Source organism: Pan troglodytes, chromosome 3, assembly GCF_028858775.2.
Source record: "Pan troglodytes isolate AG18354 chromosome 3, NHGRI_mPanTro3-v2.0_pri, whole genome shotgun sequence".
NCBI lineage: Eukaryota > Metazoa > Chordata > Mammalia > Primates > Hominidae > Pan > Pan troglodytes.
Window position 1 is genome coordinate 130,150,187 of NC_072401.2, and position 24,716 is coordinate 130,174,902.

General features: G+C 33.3%; 1 protein-coding gene across 16 annotated transcripts in view; it reads right to left on the bottom strand.

Annotated features, from left to right (window-relative positions):
• SCLT1 (sodium channel and clathrin linker 1) overlaps window positions 1–24,716 on the bottom strand; it is a 223,338-nt gene that overhangs the window by 113,386 nt on the left and 85,236 nt on the right. For 13 of the 16 annotated variants that reach the window (XR_010156701.1, XR_010156700.1, XR_010156698.1 and 10 more), the window contains 4 exons: window positions 20,101–20,236; window positions 16,021–16,143; window positions 14,223–14,288; window positions 8,532–8,602 (listed from right to left, as the gene is read on the bottom strand). Coding sequence is in view for 11 of the 16 variants with exons in the window: in XM_063809861.1 (XP_063665931.1) it covers window positions 8,532–8,602; window positions 14,223–14,288; window positions 16,021–16,143; window positions 20,101–20,236 (396 nt within the window). In the remaining 5 variants the exon portion in view is untranslated. The remainder of the gene's footprint in view (window positions 1–8,531; window positions 8,603–14,222; window positions 14,289–16,020; window positions 16,144–20,100; window positions 20,237–24,716) is intronic. The other 3 variants (XM_063809865.1, XM_016952215.3, XM_063809868.1) reach the window with 2 other exon arrangements.

Sequence of the window (24,716 nt, forward strand, 5' to 3'; positions counted from 1 at the left end):
GGGGGCGGGTGGGAGAGCATGAAGGTTCTTAAGAAAATAGGCTGAAAAGTTTTATCTACTATGACAAGGTATCACCAAAAACTCTCAAAATGAAATATGATTAAAGCTTTAATTATAAGTTCACATGATTTTAACTTTTTTGCACCACACTATCAGACAACAAATGAAACTAATATGTTTCAGTATAAGTACAAACTTAAACAACTCTAGTACTTAAGGAGTTTCTAATTTAGTTATTCTTGGCATGGCTATATAGAGCATCTCAAAACCTAAATTCTGGTAATGTCAATATGCCCATCATTCAGAATCTGTCATACTTGAAAGCAACACTCTCTTCCGTAAAAGAAGCATCTGTTTATCCTTATGTTCCTTCAAATCTGTGGCAGGAAAAGCAAGTATAGTTTTATGTATACAACTCTGAACTGCTTAATGTTAAGCTATGGAATACTGTCAGTAAATATTATGGCAAAGTTGTTCATGGACAATTAAACACTTAAGACGTTTTAGGCTTTGGAAAACTGCAACTAGTTTTATCAATCTCTAAACTCAATTTATAATCCTTAGGCCCTAATGTCCACACTAAATGAATCTTCCAGGCAGATGTCAAAAATCAAAGTATCTACTCATCATACTTTTCCCCTGCAATCAACTCTGCTACTTGACTTCCTCACTGCTGTGAATACTGTCAGAGAGCCAGGCTTAGAAGCTCACTAGATTAGCAGTTACAAGATGTGAGTTCTAATTTGGCTTTTCCATGAATTTGTTGTGCAACTCTGGACAAGACAAATAGTTTCTAAGCCTTTGGTTCACTTTGAGTTTTCTATAAAATTAGGAAGTCAAACTAGATGAACATTAAGATACCTTCTAGCAATAAAATTTCATGATTCTTCCCCTGTCCTTTAGCTCAATATTACGAAGTTCTGCCCATTTTTCCTATATAGATTTTTTACTATGCATTTTTATTCTCTATTTCCATTACTATAATATGATTGCAGGTCTTTATGAACCAGTTTCCTTACTCATCCTTCCAGGATCTCTACCTTCTAATTTATCCTACATATGCCAAAAATCTTATATCCTTTTTTTCCTCCCACTCTTTTCTTAACCTTGAATGTAAAGTTGAATTTGTACACTATTCATTCCATGACCTATTATCATTATCAGCTGTAAAAGATATTCTCATTTGTTTATTTTTGTTTTTTGCTCATTCCCAATCCCTTTCTCATTCTCCTCCATTTCATAAGTTCATACTAAAATGTGATATATCCTCAGATATACACATTTACTGGTAAAATATATATTGTTATTACAAGCATATGTTTTATGCTATAGATCCATATATTTTACTTTTTAAATATAAACATTGTTTTCTAGTTCTACCCATGTTGCTCTAACTACATCTTTACATGTAAATATGTGTTTCTAAATGATGCACAGTATTCCTTCCACAGGATGTAATTATCACATTTTACTGTTCATTCCCTTAGTGACAAATACCTAGGTTGCCTTCAATTCTCTACTTCCACAAATAGCCTCATTCCACAGAGACAATCATTAACTTGAAGTAAGGATATATCATTTCTGGGAATGGAACTTTATTCTCTTGTAATACACACACACATACACTACATATATATGTAACAGATATATAATTTTTACTATATATTATGAATATATATTGATATATCCATATACATATATCGATGATCAATACACACTATTGTTTAAAAGATTTAAACTGTATCACACTGTAATTTTTTGGCCTCTTTATTACACTCCACATTTTTACATTGATTGCTGAGTGTGAAGTAGTATCATGTTTTTACTTGCATTTTCCTGATTGCTGTAACTTTTGAAATGCTTATTCATATTGTTTGCCTAATTTTCGATGAGTTAATTATTCTCATTGATACTTAATCAGTTAATGTGTCCTTAACACTAATCTGTTGTCAGTTACAATACACGCATTGTAAATGTCTTCTCATTGACTATGAGTTGTCTTTTCATTTGACTTATATTGTTTTTGTAACAGAAGCCTAATATCTTAACATATACAAGTAAAGAAATCTTTTCCTTTTTGGCTTGTATTTAAATCTTTTGTTTTTTTCATGACAGGCTAATTTTAATTTTTGTAGAGATGGGGTTTCACCATGTTGGCCAGGCTGGTCTCGAACTCCTGACCTTAGGTGATCTGTCCGCCTCAGCCTCCCAAAGTGCTGGGATTACAGGCATAAGCCACTGTGCCCAGCCTAAATCTCGATTAAGAAATATTTCTCTAAGGAGAGGAAGCAGAGCAAGATGGCTGAGTAGAACTCTCCAACAACCATTCCCCTGCAAAAATAACAAATTGAATGACCACCCACATAAGAAAGCACCTTCATAAGAACCAAAAAATCATGTGAGTGATCACAATACCTGGTTTGAACATAATATCAAGGAAAGAGGTACCGATGAGTGTAGGAAAGACAGTTTTTCATTACCTATACAAACTGCCCCCAGCCCCAGGCAATGCAGAGTGGACAGATAATTTGTGTGCTAGGGGGAGGGAGAGTGAAGTAAGTGTTGAACTTTGCATTAGAATTCAGTGCTGCCCTGTCACAGTGGAACACAACATAGGCTAGAATTCCACCAGCACCCATGGAGGGAGCATTTAGACCAGCCCCAGGCCAGAGAAGAATTCACCGTCCCAGTGGGAGAAAACCAAGTCTTTGCTGCCTTCACCACCACTGACTAAAGTAGCCTGGGCCTGGAATAAATTTAAGTGGCAGTCAGGCCACAAGGACTGCAGTCCTAAGGCAAGCCCTGGTGCTGCACTGGTCTCAGAGGCAGTGCACTTAGGGTACAATACAGTGTGACCAGCAGTGGCAGCCAAAGGATTGCCTGTGTCATCCCTTCCCAAACTCCAGGCAGTACTGCTCCAAAGAGACTCTTTCTGCTCAGGGAAAGGGGAAGAAAGAGTATAGAGGACTGTGTCTTGCAACTTGAGGATGAGCTCAGCCACAGTAAAAGCACCAAGCAGATTTCTGAAGTCCCAGATTCTAGATTTTTGCACCTGGATGCGTTTCTAGACTCACTCTGTGCTAGAAGAGAATCCACTCCTCTGATGGGATGGACCCCATCCTAGCAGAATTCACCCCCTGCTAACTGAAGTGGTCCTGGGCCTTGAATAAACATCAGGCAGTGGTGGCTGCAGGCCTTGGGTTAGCCCCGGTATTGTACTGGTCTGAAGGGATTCAGGTGTGACTCTGTGTAGTGCTAGCTGTGGTAGCCATGAGAGTGGGCACGTCACCTCTCCCCAACTCCAGACAGCACAGTGTACAGAGAGATTCCTTCTGACTGGGGAAGGAGTAAGAGACTTTGCCTGGTTACCCAGGGAATTATCCCTCATCTTACCGAAGTCTAGCAAGTCTGTGTATGTAGGAGGATCTAAGAGCTGCAGCATTCCTAGGCTTAGGAATCTAAGCCTAGGAATGGTTCTGAAATGGCTTCTGCAATGTTCTGAAATGGCTGCAATGTTCTGAAATGGCTGCAATAATTGCAGGCTTAGGCCAAAACACTCAATCTCTTTTGGATTCATGGAAAGCCCACTCTAGAAGGAAGAATACAAACAAGCCAAGACTGCAAAAATTATAATACCTAACTCTTCATTGCTCAGATACTGATGAGCATCCACAAGCACGAAGAACATCCAGAAAAACATGACTTATCAGATGAACTAAATAAGGCACCAGTGTGACCAATCCTAGAGTGACGGAGATATGTGACATTTCACACAAGGAATTCAAAGTATTAATTGCTGTTTTGGGGAAGCTCAACAAATTTCAAGACAACAGAAGGAATTCAGAATCCCATCAGAAATTTGACAAAGATTGAAATAATTTTTTAAAAGTCATGTAGAAATTCTGGAGTTGAAAAATCCCATTGAAAAACTGACAAATGCATCACTCTCTCAAAAGCAGAACTGATCAATCAGAAGAATCCATGAGCTTGGAGAAAGGCTATATGAAAATACACACTCAGAGGTGAAAAAAAAGAATGAAACATGCCTACAAGATCTTTAAAACAGTCTTAAAGGGGCAAATCTAAGAGTTACTGGTCTCAAAGAGGATGTACTAAGAGAGATGAGAGTAGAAAGTTTATTCAAAGACATAATAACAGAGAACTTTCCAAACCCACAGAAAGATATGACTACCCAGGTACAAGAAGGTCAAAGAACACCCAGCAGATTCAAGACAAATAAGACTTCAGGACATACAATAATCAAAGTCTCAAAGGTCAAGGATAAAGGATCTTAAAAGCAGCAAGAGAAGAGAAGCAAATAATATGTAAAAGCAAAATTGTCTTTCAAACATAGAGGAGAAATGAAAACTTTCACAGAAAAAAAAAAAGCTTATGGATTTTGTCAACACCGAACCTGTCTTACAAGAAATGTTAAAGGGAGTTCTTCAATTCAAAAGAAAAGGATGTTTATTAGTAACAAGAAATCATCTGAAGATATAAAACTCACTGGCAATAGTAAGTACACAGACAAATACAGAATATTCTAACTCTGGTTAGACTCCTTTAATTGTAATGGTGGTGTATAAACCACTAATACCTTTCATCAGAAGACTAGAAGACAGACTTACCAAAAATTATAAATACTGCAACTTTTGAAGAGATAGACAATATAAAATATATGTAAATAGAGACAACAAATCAAAAAGCAGGGGAGATGAAGTTAAAGTTGGAGTTTTTAATTCTCTTTGCTTATTTTTCTTTATAATCAGAGTTAAGTTGTCATCAGTTTAAAACAATTGGTCATAGTATTTGCAAGCCTCGTGGTAATCACAAAAACAAAAACCTATAATAGATACAAAAAAACCTGAAAAGCCAAGAAATTAAAATATACTACAAGAGAAAGTCACTTTTACACAAAGGAAGACAGAAAGGAAGGAAGAGAGGACCAACAATACAACCCCAGAAAAAAAGTAACAAAATGGCAGTAGTGAGTCCTTACCTATTACTAATAACATTAAATGTAACTGGACTAAATTCTCCAATAAAAAAAAGAGTAGCTGAATGGATAAAAAATAAGACCTAACCATATGCTGCCTACAAGAAACTCATTTCATCTATAAAGACACCCAAAGACTGAAAATACAGGAATGGAAAAAGACAGTCCATGCAAACAGAAACCCCAAAAGAGCAAGAGTAGCTATATTTACACCAGATAAAATAGATTTCAAGACAAAAATTGTAAAGAGAGTCAAAAATGTTATTATATAATGATAAAGGGGTCAATCCCACAAGAGGATATAAGAATTGTAGATATATATGTACTCAATGCTGGAACATCCAGATAATATAAAGCAAATATTAGAACTAAAGATAAAGTTAGACACCAATAAAATAACAGCTGAGAACTTCAACACCCCTCTTTCAGAATTGGACAGATAATCTACATAGAATACCAACAAAGAAACATCAGATTAAATTTGTACTATAGACTACATTGACCTAATAAACATTTACAGAATATTTCATCCAACAGGTGAAAAATATATGTTTTTCTTCTCAGTATATTAAACAGTCTCAAGGACAGAACATATATTAGGCCATAAAACAAGTCCCCAAAATTCAAACAAGCTGAAATCATATGAAGTATCTTTTCTGACTACAAAGGAATAAAACTAAAATTCAGTAACAAGAGGAACTTGAAAACCACACAAACAAGGAAATTAAACAACATGCTCCTAAAAGACCATTGGGTCAATTAACCAATTTAGAAGGAAATTTAAAAATTTGTTGAGACAAACAAAAATAGAAACACAATGTATCACAACCTATAGATACAGCAAAAGCAGTACTAAAAGTGAAGTTTATAGCAATAGATACCTCCATCAAAAAGTAGAAAAACTTCAAATAAACAACCTAAGGATATATCTTAAAGAACTGGAAAAGCAAGAGAAAACCAAACTCAACATTAGTATAAGAAATAATAAAGAGCAGAGCAGAAATAAATAAAATTCAGACTAAAAAATACAAAAGATAAATGAAAAAAAGTTGTTTTTTTAAGACAAACAAAATCAATAAACCTTTAGCCAATCTAAAAATACAGAAGACTCAGGTAAATAAAATGAGATGAAGGAGATATTACAACTGAAACCACAAAAATTCAAAATATCATAAGAAACTATTATTAGCAACTATATGCCAATAAATTAGAAAATCTAGAAGAAATGAATAAATTCCTAGAAACATCCAACCTTCCAAGATTTAACCATGAAGAAATACAAAACTTGAATAGACCAATAACAAACAAGGAGATAGAAATGGCAATAAAAAATCTCCCATCAAAGAAAAGACTAGGACTTGATGTCTTCATTGCTGGATTCTGTTGAACATTTAAAGAAGAAATAATACCAATCCTACTCTAACTATTCCAAAAAATTGTGAAAGGAATACTTCCAAACTTATTCTATGAAGTCAGTATCACCCTGATACCAAAACCAGACAAAGACACAACAAAATAAGGAAAGCTATAGGCCAACATCTCTGATGAACACAGATGCAAAAATCCTCAACAAAATATTAGGAAACTCAATTCAACAACACATTAAAGAGATCATTCTTCATGATCAAGTGGGATTCATCCCAGGGATGCATGGATGGTTCAACATGTGAAAATCAATAAATGTGATGTATCAACAAAAGACAAAAACCATATGATAATTTCAATTGATGCTGAAAAAGTATTTGATAAAATTCAACATCCCTTTGTGATAAAAACTCTAAAGAAAACCTGGGTATAGGAGAAACATATCTCAACAAAGTAAAAGTCATGTATGACAAACCCACGGGTAATATCATACTGAATGGGGAAAAACTGAAAGCCTTTCTGCTAATATCTGGAACAAGACAAGGATACCTACTTTCACCACTGTTATTCAACACAGTATGAGGAGTCCTAGCCAAAACAGTCAGACAAGGGAAAGAAATGAAGGGCGCCCAAATTGGAAAGGAAGAAGTCAAATTATCCTTGTTTGCAGATGACATGATCTTATATTTAGAAAAACCTAAAGATTCAACCAACAAAACTATTAGATTGGATAAATTAAGTTGCCACATACAAGATCAACGAACAAAAATCAGTATTATTTCCATATGCCAACTGAACAGTCTGAAAAAAAAAACAAGAAAGTAATCCCATTTACAATAGCTACAAATAAAACAAAATACTCAGGAACAAAAAACCAAAGAAGTAAAATAACTCTAAAAGAAAACTATAAAACTCTGATGAAAGAAATTGAAGATGACACAAAACAATGGAAAGATATTCCATGTTCATGAATCAGAAGAATCAACATTGTTAAAATATCCATAGTACCCAAAGCAATCAAATCTATAGATTAAATGCAATCAAAATACCAATGACATTCTTTACAGAAATAGAAAAAAAATCCTAAAATTTAAAGGGAACCAAACAAGACACAGAATAGCCAAAGCAATCCTGAGCAAAGAGAACAAAGCTAGAGGCATCACATTAACTGACTTCAAATTATACTACAAATGTATAGTAACCAAAACAGAATGGTACTGGCATAAAAACAGACACAGATGAACTGAACAGAGAACCCAGAAATAAATCAATGCATTTATAGTCAACGCATTTTCAACCCCTATCTCTTGCCATATACCAAAATCAAATCAAACTGTATCAAAGACTAAATCTAAGACCTGAAACTATGAAACTACTAGAAGAAAATGTTGGCGAAACACTCCAGACATTCATCTGGGTAAAGATTTCTTGAGGAGGACTTCAAAAGTACAGGCAACCAAAGCAAAAATGTACATATGAGATCGTATCAAGCTAAAAAGCTTCTGGACAGCAAAGCAAACAATAAGTAAATGAAAAAACCCACAGAATGGAAGAAAATATTTGTAAACTACCCACTGGACAAGGGATTAATAACCAGAATTGGAATATATAAGGAGCTAAAACAACTCGAGAGGAAGAAAAAGAACAAATAATGGGCAAAATACCTGAATAGTCATTTTGCAAAAGAAGACATACAAATAAATGGACAATAGGTATATGAAAAAATGCTCAGATGATTTGTGGGTTCCCCATTCGTGGATTCAACCAATTGCAGATTGAAAATATTTTTTAAAACAATAAAAAATAAAAATTTTAAAACAATACAGTATATAATCTATTTGCATTTACATTATACTAGGTATTATAAGTTATCAGATTATTTAAAATATATGGGAAGATGTGCATAGGCTATATACAAATACTTTGTCATTTTATATAAAGGACTTGAACATCTGTGTATTTAAAGGTCTGACTGTATATCACAGTTATCTCCTAATAATCTTGATTTCAGTTTCTTCCCATCCTAACAGATCATATACACAAGAAGATATTGGCAGAAGCTTAACAAAAGGAAGGCAAAAAAACACCCATGGGGAAAATTATAGCATCATCAGCTCCCCTGAAGAAAAATAATTAACAATGAAATAATGAAACTCATTTTTGAAAATACCTAAGTTTTTTTTGGAGTTGTTCGATTATCACACTTTGTTCAGTTACTGTTTTCAGAAACTGTTGGTTAGTCTGCCACAAGAAAAAAAAAGAATCAGTATTAGAATATTTAATAACTGTATCTTTAAAGATGACACATCAGACATACAAGTAGAAAAAAAGTTTAGTGAGATTTATGATAAAGATTAGATTTTTTGAGGGTAAAACATAACCTTGGCCTTCTTTCCTTGCCTTTACTACTTCATTGGATACCTGCTTCACTTGAAACTACCTACACCTGCATTCCTGTCTTATGGCTTTCTTTGGCTATCTGAATCTCTTTTGCTCATCTATCCACCTGTGCATAAAGGTATAAGTGTTATAGAACTAATGTTCCACCCTGTTCTGAGCAGCCTGACATGTCTGAAGGGAACTGGTATATAAAAAACCCAAACTCCCTTCTTGCATGGGTGAAATAATTCTGAGGCTTGTGTTCTACACTGTCTTTCAGAATTCATTAAGTTTTAGTTACTCACAGTGTTAACTTGCTTAATTTTAAAAAGCCCTTTATTGGCTGTCTTCTCTTCTCTTTGATACCACTTCCCCACCTTCTTACTGGTGCTCCCTGGTATTACCTACTAAATAAATGACACGTTTTGGAACTTTTTCCTGAAGGTCGGCTTCTGGAGAAATCCACAGTAAGATATGAAGTAGTCTTCTAGATGTAGAAAAACTTTTCCTAAGGGAATTGATTTTCTTCCATAACTGCTGGTTTTATCCATGATGATACAAATTCCTTATCCCTTTTCTTTATATATTATGGTTGCTCCCGATTGATCTTAATAGTTTTGATTTAATCCTGTCCCAACATACCATGCTTAAATTTCTCCAACTAAAGTCCCTGAGATAGCTTTCATTGTGCTTCTCTCATGCTCTGAGCTCACTGACTTCATATTTTTAACATACTATCGTATTTTCCTCTGCTCAGGATGTCCTCATTCTGTCTGCATTCATTCCTCAATACCATGTGTGGTTTACTCATTCTCAGGTAGAATTAACTGTTTCCTTTCTGTACTTTGATAAAACTTAATACATGCCTTTACAGTGCACATTATATTTAAATATTAAAGTGTAGGTATTCCTGACTAAAATATGAGCCTTTTTAAAGGATCAGCTTTTCCCAGAACTCCTAGTGCCTGGCACATGATTGAGTACATCACAGGCACAACTAGTGTTTTATTATATATACTGCCTTGGCACTAGCATAATTAATGCTTGTGTTTTTGACCATTTGGGAACACCTCAAAGATAGATTACATAGAGCAATTAACAGAAGTATAAGCTAAAATTCTGCATTTTAAGAATCTAGTGCTGGAAACCAAGGTGCTTAACTTGCTAGCAAGCCTAGTAAGAGCTCCACAACTGCATCTGAATATGGCATTGTTGTTCTATATTTATGACCATAAAGAAAATTATGTACTATATTAATATTTTAGAATTAGGAGACTCGAGAAGGTGCAGGGAAGCATCCTTTTCAACCATCATCTATTTAGCACCTTTTTCACTGATTATTTCATATGTCAGCCTGTTTTACCACGGAGACAGAGATTTTATGGTTGATGCATTTTTGCAACTTAGAGAACCTATACTTTCATGCAGGATAGTTAGTAAGCAATTAAATATTTTTGAGTAAATTATAGAGATGAGCAAATCTTAAAAAACATTTCAGTAAAGCAAACCTATGGGAAATGTGAAATTATATCTACAGCATAATAAATAGAAATATATACTTTTATGTACCATTCATGTCAGAGCATATCTATTGCATATTACTAATTTGCATTGGTAAAGAAAGATATTTATTTGTATCAATTTGTAGTAAGAATACTTACATGAGTTATGCACTTTTAAAACATGTTTAAGTGTACAATACGTTATTGCTGACTACAGGTACAATATTGCACAGATCTCTAGAGGTTATTCATCTTGTTTGACCGAAACTTCATGTGTGTTGATTAGTAAGTCCCCATTTCTTCTCACCAAAGGCCCTGGAAGTCACCATTCCAATCTCTGTTTCTATAAATCTGTCTACTATAGATACTTCGTATAAGTAAAATCATACAGTGTTTAGTCTTTCTGTGACTGGCTTATTTCATTTAATGCTCTCAAAGTTTATTCATGTTATCACATATTGCATAATTTCCTTCTTTTTAAAGGCTGAATAGCATTCCACTGTATGTTTATACATTTTAATCCACTCCTCTTTGATGGACATTTAAGGTTGTTTTTGTATCTTGGCTAATGTGAATATGCTGCAATAAGCACAGGAATGCTAATATCTCTTCAAGATCTTAATTTCAATACGTTGGGATAAATATTCAGAGGTGGGATTTCTGGATCATATGGTAGTTATATTTTTATTTTTTTGAGGAAACTCTATACTGTGTTCCATGGCAGATGCACCGTTTTGCAATCCCACCAAAAATGTTCAAGGTTTCCAATTTTTCCACATCCTCTTCAACACGTGTTGTCTTTTTTGTTTTGATAATAATCCCTCTGACACATGTGAGGTGATACATCATTGTAGTTTTAGTATTTATGTTTCCCTAATGTTTAGTGACATCGAGCATTGGGCATTTCTTCACATACCCATTGCCTTGGAAAAATATCTATTTAAGTACTTAGCTCATTTAAAAATCAACTTATTAGGTTTTTTTGTGTGTCTTTTGTTTTTTACTACTGAGTTATAGAAATTCCTTAAGTACTTTGGAGATTATTCCCTTATTGGATATACGGTCTGCAAATATTTTGTCCCATTCCATAGGTTGCCTTTTCACTCTGTTGGTTTCGTTTGCTGTGCAAAAACTTTTTGGTTTGATGTAGTCCCACTTGATTACTTTTTTCCTGCTGTCTGTACTTTTGGTGTCATATCCATGAAATCGTTGCCAAGACCGATGCCATGGAGCTTTTCCCCTAGGTTTTCTTCTAAGAACTTTATAAGTAAGAGGTGTTAGATTTAAGTCTTTAATCCATTTTGGGTTGATATTTGTGTGTTGTGTAAGATAAGAGTCCAAAATCATGTTTTGAATACGAATATCTAGATTTCCCAACTCCATTTTTAATTCCGTTATTGTGTTCTTTAGGTCCATAATTTGTGTGCTACTTTTTAATATTTTTTCTCTGTTGCAACTCTCACTTTGTTCATGCATTGTTCTTTTAACTGTGGTGAGCATCTTCATGAGAGTTATTTTTAATTCCCTATCAGGTAATTCATAACTTCTTTTCATTAGGATTGGTTTCTGGAGATTTATCTTATTTCTTTGTATGGAACATCTTTAGCTGGTTCTTCATTTTTCCTTGACTTTGTGCTCACGTCCGTACATTAGAGAAAGCAGGCACCTCTCCCAGTCTTCACAGATTAGCGTCATACAAGAGAAGACCCCCACAAATCAGCTGGCCAGAGATTCAGCAGGCCTCTACCAACTCTTTCCCTCCCCAGGGAAATGCTGGCAGCTGTGGCTTTGTCTGCTTGCTCTAGGGGGTAGGGAACTATAGCATGTATCAGCCCAATCTGCTGTCTCCGTTCTTCCCTAGGTGGCTAGACCATGCTGGACCTATTAGAGCTTCGTGAGACAGATGCTATTTCTCTGGGCTGCCCTAGAGAAGCTGCAGTGCTGGATCAACTTTTCCCCTCCCTAGGGGAAAGTTGAGAACTGAATTTTCATCTACGTACTCTGTGCTGAGAGGAGCACAGGACCAATGCCAACTATCAGTCCAAACCAATGCCTCCATTCTCCCTTGGTTGGCCAGACTATGCTGGATCTGTGAGCTCCGAGACTGGCAAGATAGAGGCCAGTATTCTGGGGACCACCCTCAGAAAATTTGGGGTGATGAATGCACATACCTAATCCCTTCCCTCCCCTGGGTGAAGCTGGGAGCTAAGGGGTCTTTTTTTGATCACATGGCACGGCACTGGGGACAGGGTGTCTAGCAAGAGAGGGTCTCAAATCTCCCTGCTAGCTTTGGTGAGTCTGGTTTTCCAATCCCCCAGGAGGTGAGAACATTTCCATTCATTTCTGATTTATTGCAAAGGAAATTTGTCCATGAATTGTTGCTGAATTGGTGTATCTGTGGGGAGAAGGAGTGTCCAGGATGTCCTACTCTGCATGTTAGTCAAATTATATTGAAAGACAGTTTATTTACTCACTGCATACTCATCAATTTATTCTACATCTATAAAAATCTATTCATTTAATGAGTTTATTCGTGTAATCAGAAAATTTTTTGTCGGAAACTTCTTGATTTTTAAAGGGTACTTTTCTTCAAGTTTGATCTTGACTCATTCTTGCCCCCATAACTATGTTCTGAATGCTCTTTGAACTGTACAAGATCTTATCACTTTGCTTGCTCCCTTTATACTTATCAGTCTTGTTTGCTATTCATTATATACATTAAGAACAACTTAAATTTTAAAATTTCTTTCAACCATTTACTTTTATCTTAACCACCTATATAGTCTTTTCTATATTTTTATAAAACTCTCTTTTATCCATCATGCCATTTCTTTATCAGTTTTCTCGTATCCAGTTTATTCTTAGCTCTGACCTGGAACCATGAATACTTCTGCCTTAGAAATTTTTAACATATTCCCTTGGAATATACAACATCCTTTTCCCATGACTTTCTTTCATCAAAATCATAATAAAATAGGGGCTCTGTGATATGATATATCAAAGAATGATACAATTCCAATTCTAGGAGACATATTGAAGAAGTAATGAATAATTATGATGCTAGGTTAAAGTACTAATTCCATATAGAAATATATTAAATTAAAAAATGCCTTTCTTAATTATAGAAATCAGTAACCATTTTGTTCTGGAGTACTAGTACTTTAAAACTCTAAGAAGTATAATATAGTATCAAAAACTGTATGTAATTAGACATTTCAAATGTTAACAGAATAGGTACAGATTGGTTTAATAATTTTTTACATGGTTAAAAAAGAAAAATTTTTAAAGTAGAATAAAATTGGATACTTACTTTTGATGGCACAAATCCATTGTTATACAAAGACATTTTTATTAGGTACTAACAAGAATTAGCAGAGTAACTAAGCAAGAATGAAGAAGGGAAAGAGAGAGGAATTACCTGAAGTGTCATAATTCTATTACTCAACAATGAGGTAAAAATAACATTCCAAGAAAGTAAAGAAAACAAAAGTGAGAGAATAAGAAGGTAAAGAGCAGAACTGGAAAGACTAATTCTATTTATTTTAGGAGAAACTTATAGGGAAATTTAGGAGTACCATACCAACACATGGTCCTTAGTTTCCTAAAACTTTTTAGGAAATGGGCTATTAATTCATTAAACAATTACACTATTCTTATTAAATACCTGGCAGTGTGTCAGGTGAAATAAAAAAAATTAAGCATGTACTCTACTCTTGAGGAACTCACTGTCTAGATTAGTCTAAGGAGACCTTACTAAGAATCCTAAGAGGATTTCCAGATTAAGATATATTTCAGAGAGATGTTAGATCTCCAAAAGGTACTGTAAACTGTGTCATGCTATTGAATGAGAAAGCAAAAGCAAAAGAAAAAAGAGTATTATCTAATTTCGTGCAGCATGCTTATTGTTGATTTATATTAACATAAATAAATATGATTATTTATAGGGACAATTTCTAGTTTATATAAATAAGTATACTTACCACTTCCATGTTCTCATTAGTAACATGAAGTTGTTTGGTCAGTTGTTGAAAATCAAATAGCTGATCCTACAGTGGGAAGGTAAGGGGAGTATATAAATAGCATTTTGTTGTTTATAACCCATATTTAAAATTAAACTAAAATCAAGTCTAAAATCATTATGCCTAAGTTTAGATAAAATTAGTAGTGTTTCTTATTACTATTGTGTGAATTAGTAGTTGAAAAACTAAGAAATTTTTTAAGTGATTAAAAAATTAAAGTGGCAATGCTGAAATTAATGTGGCTGTTTATTTTATGTCAAATAATTATTTCTAGAAATCATTTATTAAATATTATTTTAAAACTTGAAGAAAGAGATCATAAAAAATTATAAGTGATTAGAAATTCTAAATGCTAGAGAGACCTTGTCCAATATTGGAACGTCACTTTCAAACCTACTCAAAACCTATAATACAAACCATGGCACAGGAGTTACTGCCCACCTTTTTTAAAAAAATTCTCATGCCCCACATTTTAAAAATTGTTTGATTAGCTGTTATGATTCTATTAAACATTATTTGTACAGATGACACAAAGTTGGGAGAGGCTGTAAATATACTGAAAGACAGAATTAAATAGATAACCAGGGAAAAAAGAATGAAGTGCTATTTGTAAAGTCTTGTATAAGGACCCATCAAACTATGTAGCTATAGTAAAAGAATGATATTATTCAGGTGAAAACAAAACAAAAACCCAACCTTGTGGGCTTAGTTGATTGACCTAAATGAGGAAACAGTCCTCAAAGAACTTAATATGAAAAATGGTTTTTAAATCTCAGAGGTTAAAGTCCAACAAATCAGATTGATTACATGTGGACTTTTTTTCAAGCCAGGGCATGTAAAGAAAAATCATTTTGTAAACTGTAAAGCATCACATAAGTATTTTTACAATTTCTTTAGGTAGACATTTCTAATTATAATTACAATAATAGGAATATTCATTAACCAGAATTTGAAAAGTCTGTAAATGAGAGCTGAAGAGAGGTATGAAAACCAACTTATTTAAAGAGCTTCCTCTCAAAATACATAGAAAAGAGGTCAGAATTAGAATTCCTCCATAGTGCTCAATGCACCTAGCAATAAAAGAACCAACAGAAGAATAAAAGAGGTAGATTTCCAAATGGAATAGATGGTCTTGTGAGATAATGAGTTCTTGTCGATAGACGTGTAAAGCAAAAGCTAAAGCTAGATGTCCACTTTGAAAGAGTGTAGAATGATTCTTGCTTTGGGTAGAAAAAAGTCTTTTAATAACCATTAAGATACCTTCCTGTTGTAAAATTCTATTCTGATTAATTTATGATAGACAAAATTGACACCTATTTTAGTAACAGGTCACATTTAAGGGTATTAACATTTGATTTTACGTAGTGTTTCCACTGTATTTGAGCAGGTTTCTTCACTGGCCATAAACTAATAAACAATTTTGTTTTGTTTTGTTTTAAAAGTCAGGTAGGAAATCAAGCAAATAAAAACTTTGAAGGTTTATTTATACAAAATAATGTTAAAGTTGCTCTTTAGCACTAAATTCAGCTTTCATTGCTGACAACATTATAGAACCAAATGATCACTGTCCAGTTCTCTAATTAGTTTACCTGTTCAATAGCGTAACCATCAAAGATCGATATATTATTAACATAAATAATAAAGTGATTAGAAATTCTAAATGCTATAGGGTAGAGTCTTAAGCGTTCCCCTCTAAAACAGTTTCTTCAGAGTGCAATTTCTTATTGATATACAAGAAAATGATGAAATCCAAGATTACCTTTTGTTTTTGACTTTCAAATACATGAATCTGGGCCTCAGTCATATGTTCCTGGTAAAGCTTGTGTAGTCTGTCCAACTCCTGAGAAACAGTCTGCCAGAGTTCCACAGCCTGAGTTTTTTCCTATTAAAAAAGTTTGATAACTCATTAAATTATCAGCAGGCTATTTATTGTATAGTACAAATGGATCATTTTCTTTTATAGAATAAGTTCTTATAAAGTCATAAAATAAAATAGAACTGTGTAAAGATGGTATTATAGTTATATTTTTGATATGAAGTTTTATTATTAATAATTTAGAGAGTAAACCTGAAGACATAAAGTTCCTTATTTTGAAATTGTGTTTTTACTCAGATTTAGCTAAAATTAAAATCCTTAACAGAGATGTAGATTTAAACCATGTTCTTTGTTCCACAAGAAAGTATAAGCCCTAGAAACTGATGAAGAAGAAAACTGCCTCCTGGTAAAGTACAATATTTTTTTCCTGATCATAAAAGTAATAAATTTTCATTGTGGAAAATTAGGAAAATACAGAGAAAAACAGGAGAAAATCAGAATCACCTATAATTTTACTACCTGATAATAAATATTGCTAATATCTAGATAAATCATCTTTTTAAATGTTGATGCATTCATGTTTATAAATGTGATTCTGGGGGAGAATTTTGTAATTATTTTAACAAAATTAGGGACAATATAGTGGGCTATTTTTACTTGCCATTTTATAATGATTTTATAATTATAATTTTCTCAGGTCACTATTGTTTGCATACAGTATTATCTAAGTGTGGTACAGAAACTTTTAAACTTTGAAAGGACCTAGAAGTCAAATTTATCTTCAGAATAATATGTTAACATTTTTCGCCTTTTTACTCTCATCCTCTCACAAATGTACAGTGAAGTTTTCTAAAGTTTATATGATGTGATGCCATCCTTGCTCTAAGGGCTAATGGACTACATGCTTATGCTCCTACTTTTTTTTTAAGTCTCAGTTTTAATTTGTAATACAATAAATACTGATAGATATGTAACCCACAAAAAACATAAGGCACCTTGGAGTACACTGAGGTATACCATGCATTCAGAAAATGAACAAATTGTACATTTTTATAAAGCAAGTGCGCTTATGTAACCAGCACCCAGTTCAAGAGAAAGAACATTACCATCACCTAGAAGCCGGATGACCCTCTTGTGATCTCTTCCAGTTACTATACTCTTCTCCTAAATAACCATTTCCTCGTGTTCCTAACACCATAGATTAGTTTTGTCTAAAACTTAAAAAAAAAACAAAACTGTAGGCTAATTAAAAATTTTAAAAGTGGTTTTAAAATTTGTAGATAAACACAGAATATGGAGCCAGAAGATATGGGTGTGATCTCTAATTCCTGGCTAAATAGTCCTGGATAATTCACTTCATTTCCTTAAGACTCAAGTTTTCTTTTCAGTAAAATGGTCGTAAAAATGCCTCATACCTCAAAATGTCCCACTGTTTCTCCAGACCTGTCTGACGACAAAAATCACCTAGACTAGTAGTTACACAACCCAGATTCTCCTAGAGCAGTGGTTCTTAAAGGATCAGCATCATCAGCAACACCTCAGAACTGTTAGAGATGTAAATTATTGAGCTCTTTCCCAGACTTCTTGAATCAGAAACTGGGGTGGTGGGGGGGTGGGGAGGCACAGCAGAAATCCATGTTTCAAAAAGCCCTCAAGTGATTATGATGTACACTATATAATTTTTAAAAATGGTACCACTTACTATTTGGACAAACTACAATTTAACTGATTCCATATTTAAGATTTTTAAACTATGTCAAATGTTTCATTATGATAAATATTATAATGAATATATTTATTCAAAAATTTTTATATTCAGTTCTTTAGAACAAATTCATAAAATCTATGTGGTGTCATCATCTAATTACTGGATCAAATAATGCAAACATTTCTAAGGCTCTTCTTCCAAACTGACTTCTAGAAAGATTTCTACAAATCATACTGTAACAGAAAAAATATTTTAAACTGAAAATATTAAGCTAGGTACTTAGCATTGTGCTATTGCTATTGGCTCCTAAAGCAACATATATACACTACACAGCACCTTTTGTACATAATTTTAATTCTTATTTGTGAGTCTTGCTGTTCAATAATGATAATAATGATAAATAGGCAAATTTATTAACTTACATATGTGCTAGACATATAAGCCTAAATTAATTTCTATTTAATCCCATGAAATCAATTATAAATCTTTCCTCGTCTAGAACAAACAGCATGCTTTCCTCATTATTTCTTTCTTTCATCACATTTAAAAATTCTTTCCATTCATACATTAAAAAAATTAGTGTTAAATACATGTTCCTTATCAAGCTAAATATAGCCTTTCTGACTTACCTAAAATATCACTTTCATAATTATAGAATTTTAAAACCAAATTTTCAGGAAATAAAACCGAATTTTCAGATAATTATCAAATCAAAATTGTAATTTAGAATTTGTAGCCCCCATTTATAAATGAGGAAACTGAGGCACAAGAGTTTTTTTCTATGATCACACACCTGGAAAGTAGAAGAATGGGGATTTAAACCCATACAAGATATGAAACATTTGGGATATAACACTGTAAATTTAAATAAAATTCCCTTATGAATAAAATTCACAAAAAATTAGTTGAAAAACAGGATATATTTAACATAGCTGCTCAAAGATTCTAATTACTATGAGAGAAAAAGAAAAAGTATAATTCTAGAAGAAATATAATGTTAGAAAAATATAGTACTCTTAATATAATCTTTGAAAATGGAAGAAAACAATATCAGAAAAAAGAACACTGAAAAATACAAATTTAGAGAAATAATGGATTTTTTCCTTTAAAAATTTTCATTGACATTAAAATATTCTCTCTACAAAGAACTTAAACAAATTTACAAGAAAAAAACAAACCCATCAAGAAGTGGGCAAAGGAAATGAACAGACACTTCTCAAAAGAAGATATTTATGCAGGCAACAAACATATGAAAAAAAGCTCATTATTACTGGTCATTAGAGGAATGCAAATCAAAACGACAATGGAATACCATCTCATGCCAGTTAGAATGGTGATCATTAAAAAGTCAGGAAACAACAGGTGCTGGAGAGGATGTGGAGAAATAGGAACACTTTTACACTGTTGGTGGGAGTGTAAATTAGCTCAACCATTGTGGAAGACAGAGTGGCAATTCTTCAAGGATCTAGAACTAGAAATACCATTTGATCCAGCAATCCCATTACTGGGTATATACCCAAAGGATTATAAATCATTCTCCTATAAAGACACATGCACATGTATGTTTATTGCAGTACTATTCACAATAGCAAAGACTTGGAACCAACCCAAATGTCCATCAATGATAAACTGGATAAAGAAAATGTGGCACATATACACCATGGAATACTATGCAGCCATAAAAAAGGATGAGATCATGTCCTTTTCAGGGACACGGATGAAGCTGGAAACCATCATTTTCAGCAAACTAACACAGGAACAGAAAACCAAACACTGCATGTTCTCACTCATAAGTGGGAGTTAAACAATGAGAACACATGGACACAGGGAGGGGAACATCACACACCAGGGCCTGTTGTGGGGTTGAGGGCTAGGGGAGGGATAGCATTAGGAGAAATACCTAACGTAGATGATGGGTTGATGGGTGCAGCAAACCACCATGGCATGTGATACCTATATAACAAACCTGCACGTTCTGCACATGTATCCTAGAACTTAAAGTATAATTAAAAAAAAAAAAAGAAAAAGAAAAAAAAAGAAAGAAAAAAATATTCTCATAAGAAAAAAACTCACGTCAAAATCTTTATGATTTAATTAAACACATTTGTAACAACCAGTGAGGGTATTTGGCAAGTACGTTTCTAACAGTGAGGGTATTTATTACAAGTGTTGCTACCTGTAACGATTCTTATAAACTGTAGAAAATCATCATGTTACAATTTTATTATTTTGTTATCCATAAATAATGATTAACATGAATTTTTAAAAAGGTATGTTAATTCAGAATATAATTTTTAAAAATACATGTCACTCACTTGATTGGCTAGCTGCAATTGTTCTTGAAGGTTTCTGACTGTTTCATCATCTGCATATATGTCAGTTCCTACCTCTGTGCCAAGGGGAAAGGCCTCCAATTTTTTTTCAACAGCATCTTTTAATTCACTGTGCAACCTTTGAAACAAATAGTTAACATGATAGTCTCAAGTCATTTTCGTAACAGTAATTACTGTTCCGAGGTCAATTAAACATTTGGGTCAACAATAACTCTTTACACAAAATCATTTTTAAGTAGACTTCAAATAAAAAATTAGAAGTGTTTAATTACCATTAAATACTGTGCTATAAGAATCAAAAGATTATATAACAATTTCAACGCATTAAATCGATCACAATTAACTGAAGCATGATTCAGTTTGTCCTAGAGAGGTTTCAATTTTTCAAAAATTTTCAAAAGAGTAAAATTCAGATATTATCTCTTATTAAATGATAAAATAAGCCATTCAGAAAAATTCTAAAATATCTACGTATATCCAGTCAATTAAATGAAAATTATATATTAAATCCTGTAGAATTATTTGCTATTTTCTTCAGTGTGTTTCACAAAACTCACTGGACTTCTTACTAATTCCAGTTAACAAGCAAAGAGAAGAAAATGGTCGCTGGCTATAAAACCAAGACATCAGAAGCTTTATTTTTCAGCACATCCTTATATAAGATCAACAATAATACTGAAAGGCTTAAAATTGACTTAAATCTTAACATTAAGGTAAATTACAGATATTTCATGCCTTAACTACAAAAAAAAGCAAGGAAGGTACAACTTAAAAGAATGATTAATTTAAAATAATACATACTTAAGAGAAAAAAAGTACATTTTCAGAAAACACTCATTTCATATAATCATAAGCAGAAAATATTTATAGTAAATACATTACAAAGTGAAAATAACAAAATAAACTACATCCATCTACCTAAAACATTTAGAGGTGAATGATTTACTAATATTACAAATCTCCTTTGAAACAAGAAAACTTAAATCTTGATGTCAAAACATATTTATAGAAAACAAAATTCATCAAATACAATAAAACTGAGAAGGTAAACACTTTAGAAACAAACAAATTAATTACTCTGAAGAAAGGACAGAGCTTGAAAATTATTCTCTAATTAAAAAACTTACAAGTATTGGTTAAGACAGTTTTTATTTTTAAATATCTAACAGTGTTTTTAAAAACTTTTATTTTTCCTATATGAAATGTTTACCTAATAGAGAAAATGATCAGTATAGAAATATAACAAGTTTTAGAAAAGATACCCCAAGTCCTATGAAAAAAACCATTATTAATTCTGTAATATATTTTCTAGCAGAATTTTTACTTTCCATTAAAAATAGACCAATGACATACTGTATTGCTAATACTATAATCTGTCTTTTTAACTGTAGTATTCAGACATATGCATTCCCTCACATTCTAAAAAGTTTTCTGCAAATATTTTAAAGATGACATAATATTCCATCATTTTCATCATATGGTTATCTGCATAATAACTTATCAATTATCCTAATCCTTTAAATTGATTGTAAAATGAAATGAAAAAATAGTAAAATTAATATTTAGTACACTGTACTTTAAAATATCAGAAACACTGAGAATTAAAGTGTCTTATTTCTTTGTTATGCAGCCAAAAGACACATGAAAAAATGCTCATCATCACTGGCCATCAGAGAAATGCAAATCAAAACCACAATGAGATATCATCTCACACCAGTTAGAATGGCAATCATTAAAAAGCCAGGAAACAACAGGTGCTGGAGAGGATGTGGAGAAATAGGAACACCTTTACACTGTTGGTGGGACTGTAAACTAGTTCAACTATTGTGGAAGTCAGTGTGGCAATTCCTCAGGGATCTAGAACTAGAAATACCATTTGACCCAGCCATTGCATTACTGGGTATATACCCAAAGGACTATAAATCATGCTGCTATAAAGACACATGCACATGTATGTTTATTGCGGCACTATTCACAATAGCAAAGACTTGGAACCAACCCAAATGTCCAACAATGATAGACTGGATTAAGAAAATGTAGCACATATACACCATGAAATACTATGCAGCCATAAAAATTGATGAGTTCATGTCCTTTGTAGGGACATGGATGAAATTGGAAATCATCACTCTCAGTAAACTATCGCAAGGACAAAAAACCAAACACCGCATATTCTCACTCATAGATGGGAACTGAACAATGAGAACACATGGACACAGGAAGGGGAACATCACACTCTGGGGACTGTTGTGGGGTGGGGGGAGGGGGGAGGGATAGCATTAGGAGATATACCTAATGCTAAATGACGAGTTAATGGGTGCAGCACACCAGCATGGCACAGGTATACATATGTAACTAACCTGCACATTGTGCACATGTACCCTAAAACTTAAAGTATAATAAAAAAATTTCATTTAATAAAAAAACGTAGTTATAACAAGCAGTATAATTATAACTGACAGTAAGACAGTTTTTAGGGTCTTAAAATTTTTAGCCAGGTTTGGTGGCTCACACCTGTAATCCCAGCATTTTGGGAGGCCGAAGTGGGTGGATCACGAGGTCAGGAGTTCGAGACCAGCCTGGCCAATGTGGTGAAACCCCGTCTCTACTAAAAATACAAAAATTAGCCGGGCATGGTGGCGTGTGCCTGTAGTCCCAGCTACTCAGGAGGCTGAGGCAGAAGAATTGCTTGAACCCAGGAGGCGGAGGTTGCAGTGAGTCAAGATCAAGCCACTGTACTCCAGCCTGGGCGACAGAGCAAGACTCTGTCTCAAAAAAAAAAAAAAAAAAAAAAAATTTAAAGGTCACAGAAATATCGTAATTGTCCCCCATTGATTATTAAGATAATTTTGTACAGTTTCAGCTTGCAAGGTCATTTTTTTAATCTTACACTTCATACAAAGGAAGGACTACCTATACATAGTTTAATTTTGTTTGCTTCAGTATCTGGCATACTTGGGGAATAGGTGTCCAATCTTGCGTTTGTAATGCTTGCTGTCTCTCACCGAGTGTGCTCTGTTCCCGAGGTGTTATATGATTTTGGGTTTAGATTGCTGTTCTTTTTCTAACCTCTTCAACAAATTCTAAGACATCATTATTTTTAGACTTTCTTTTCTAATACATACTCTTAAGATTACAGCTTTCCCTCTAAGAATCGCCTTAGTGGCAACGCCAACGTTATGTTATTTTCTTTATTAATCAGTTGAAAATATTTTCTAATTTCCATTGTGAGTTCTTTGACCTGTGAGTAACATTTAGAGGCATACTGCTTAACTTAGAAAAAGCTGGGGATTTTCTAGTTACCTTTTTATTATTGATTTCTAGCATAATTTTCACTGTCATCAAAGAACATAATCTGAATAATTTCAATCCTTTTATAATCTGAGAGTTGCTTTTTTTGAGTTGGTCAATTTCAGAAAACTATCACGTGTACTTAAAGAATGCATATTTTGAAGGTCTTCGGTATTAGTATTCTATATATGTCCCTTAAGAGATTTCTTAATTGCATTATTCAAATATTGCATCTTAACTTACTGTTTTTTTTTTTCTGGTTGCTATTTTATTTACTTAGAGCAACCTGCTCATATTTCCTATTATAATGGTGCATTTGTCTGTCCTGCCATTCAGTGCTATCACATTTTTGTATTCTGAGTCTTTGTTATTGAGTGCTTACACATTCAGAACTGTCATATCTTTTGGGCAAATATAATTTCGTATCATTATGGAAACCGCCTTTTAATCTGTAATCATCTGTTTCACATTAAATTCTACTATGTCTGATATTACCAGCATGTTTTCAGTTAGCACTTCCATGGTATACATATTTTCTATCCTTTTATTTTCACCCATTCTGTACTCTTGTATTTTACGAATCTCCTTGGTTAAAAGCATGTAATTGTGGGTTCATTTAGTTAACCTCTGGTAAATCACTCTTAAAATTATAGCATGTAGTACAGCAAAATTTAATGCAATTACTAAGGTATCTGGGTTTATATCTACTACCTTAGTATTTCCTATATGTCTTGACTTTAAAAAAACAAAACAAAACACCTCTCTTTTTGTTCCTATTCTCTTTTCTTATTAACTGGAATTAATTACATTTTATTATTCCACTTTCCTGCTCCATTAGCTTGGAAGTGATAGAATCTTTTAGTTTACTGTAGTGCTCAGCCCAGACATCGTAACATGCCTCTGAGAATTGCCACCCTCTACTATAAATTAGTATCCTATTTCTAATGGATAATGTAAGCACCTGAGACTATCTCAACTCCATTTACACTCTTCCTAAATGTATGGTATTGCTGGCTCATATTTCAAGTCTCCTCAAACATTTTAAAGCCATTATTATTATTTTTAAAAGTTTATACTCGTTAGGTTTTCTCCCATATTTACCCCTTCCATAGTTCCAAACTTTATTCTAGGATGATTTTTCCTTCTTTTTTGGGATTTGGATTAATTCTGTCAACGGTAATTTTCTCAGTTTTCATCTGAAAATGTACTTATTTAACCCTCCTTCTTGAAGAACATTTCGCTGAGCACACAATTCTTAGTTGACAGTTTTGTTTTCTTTTCTTTTCAGCACTTTGAAGATATTCCAT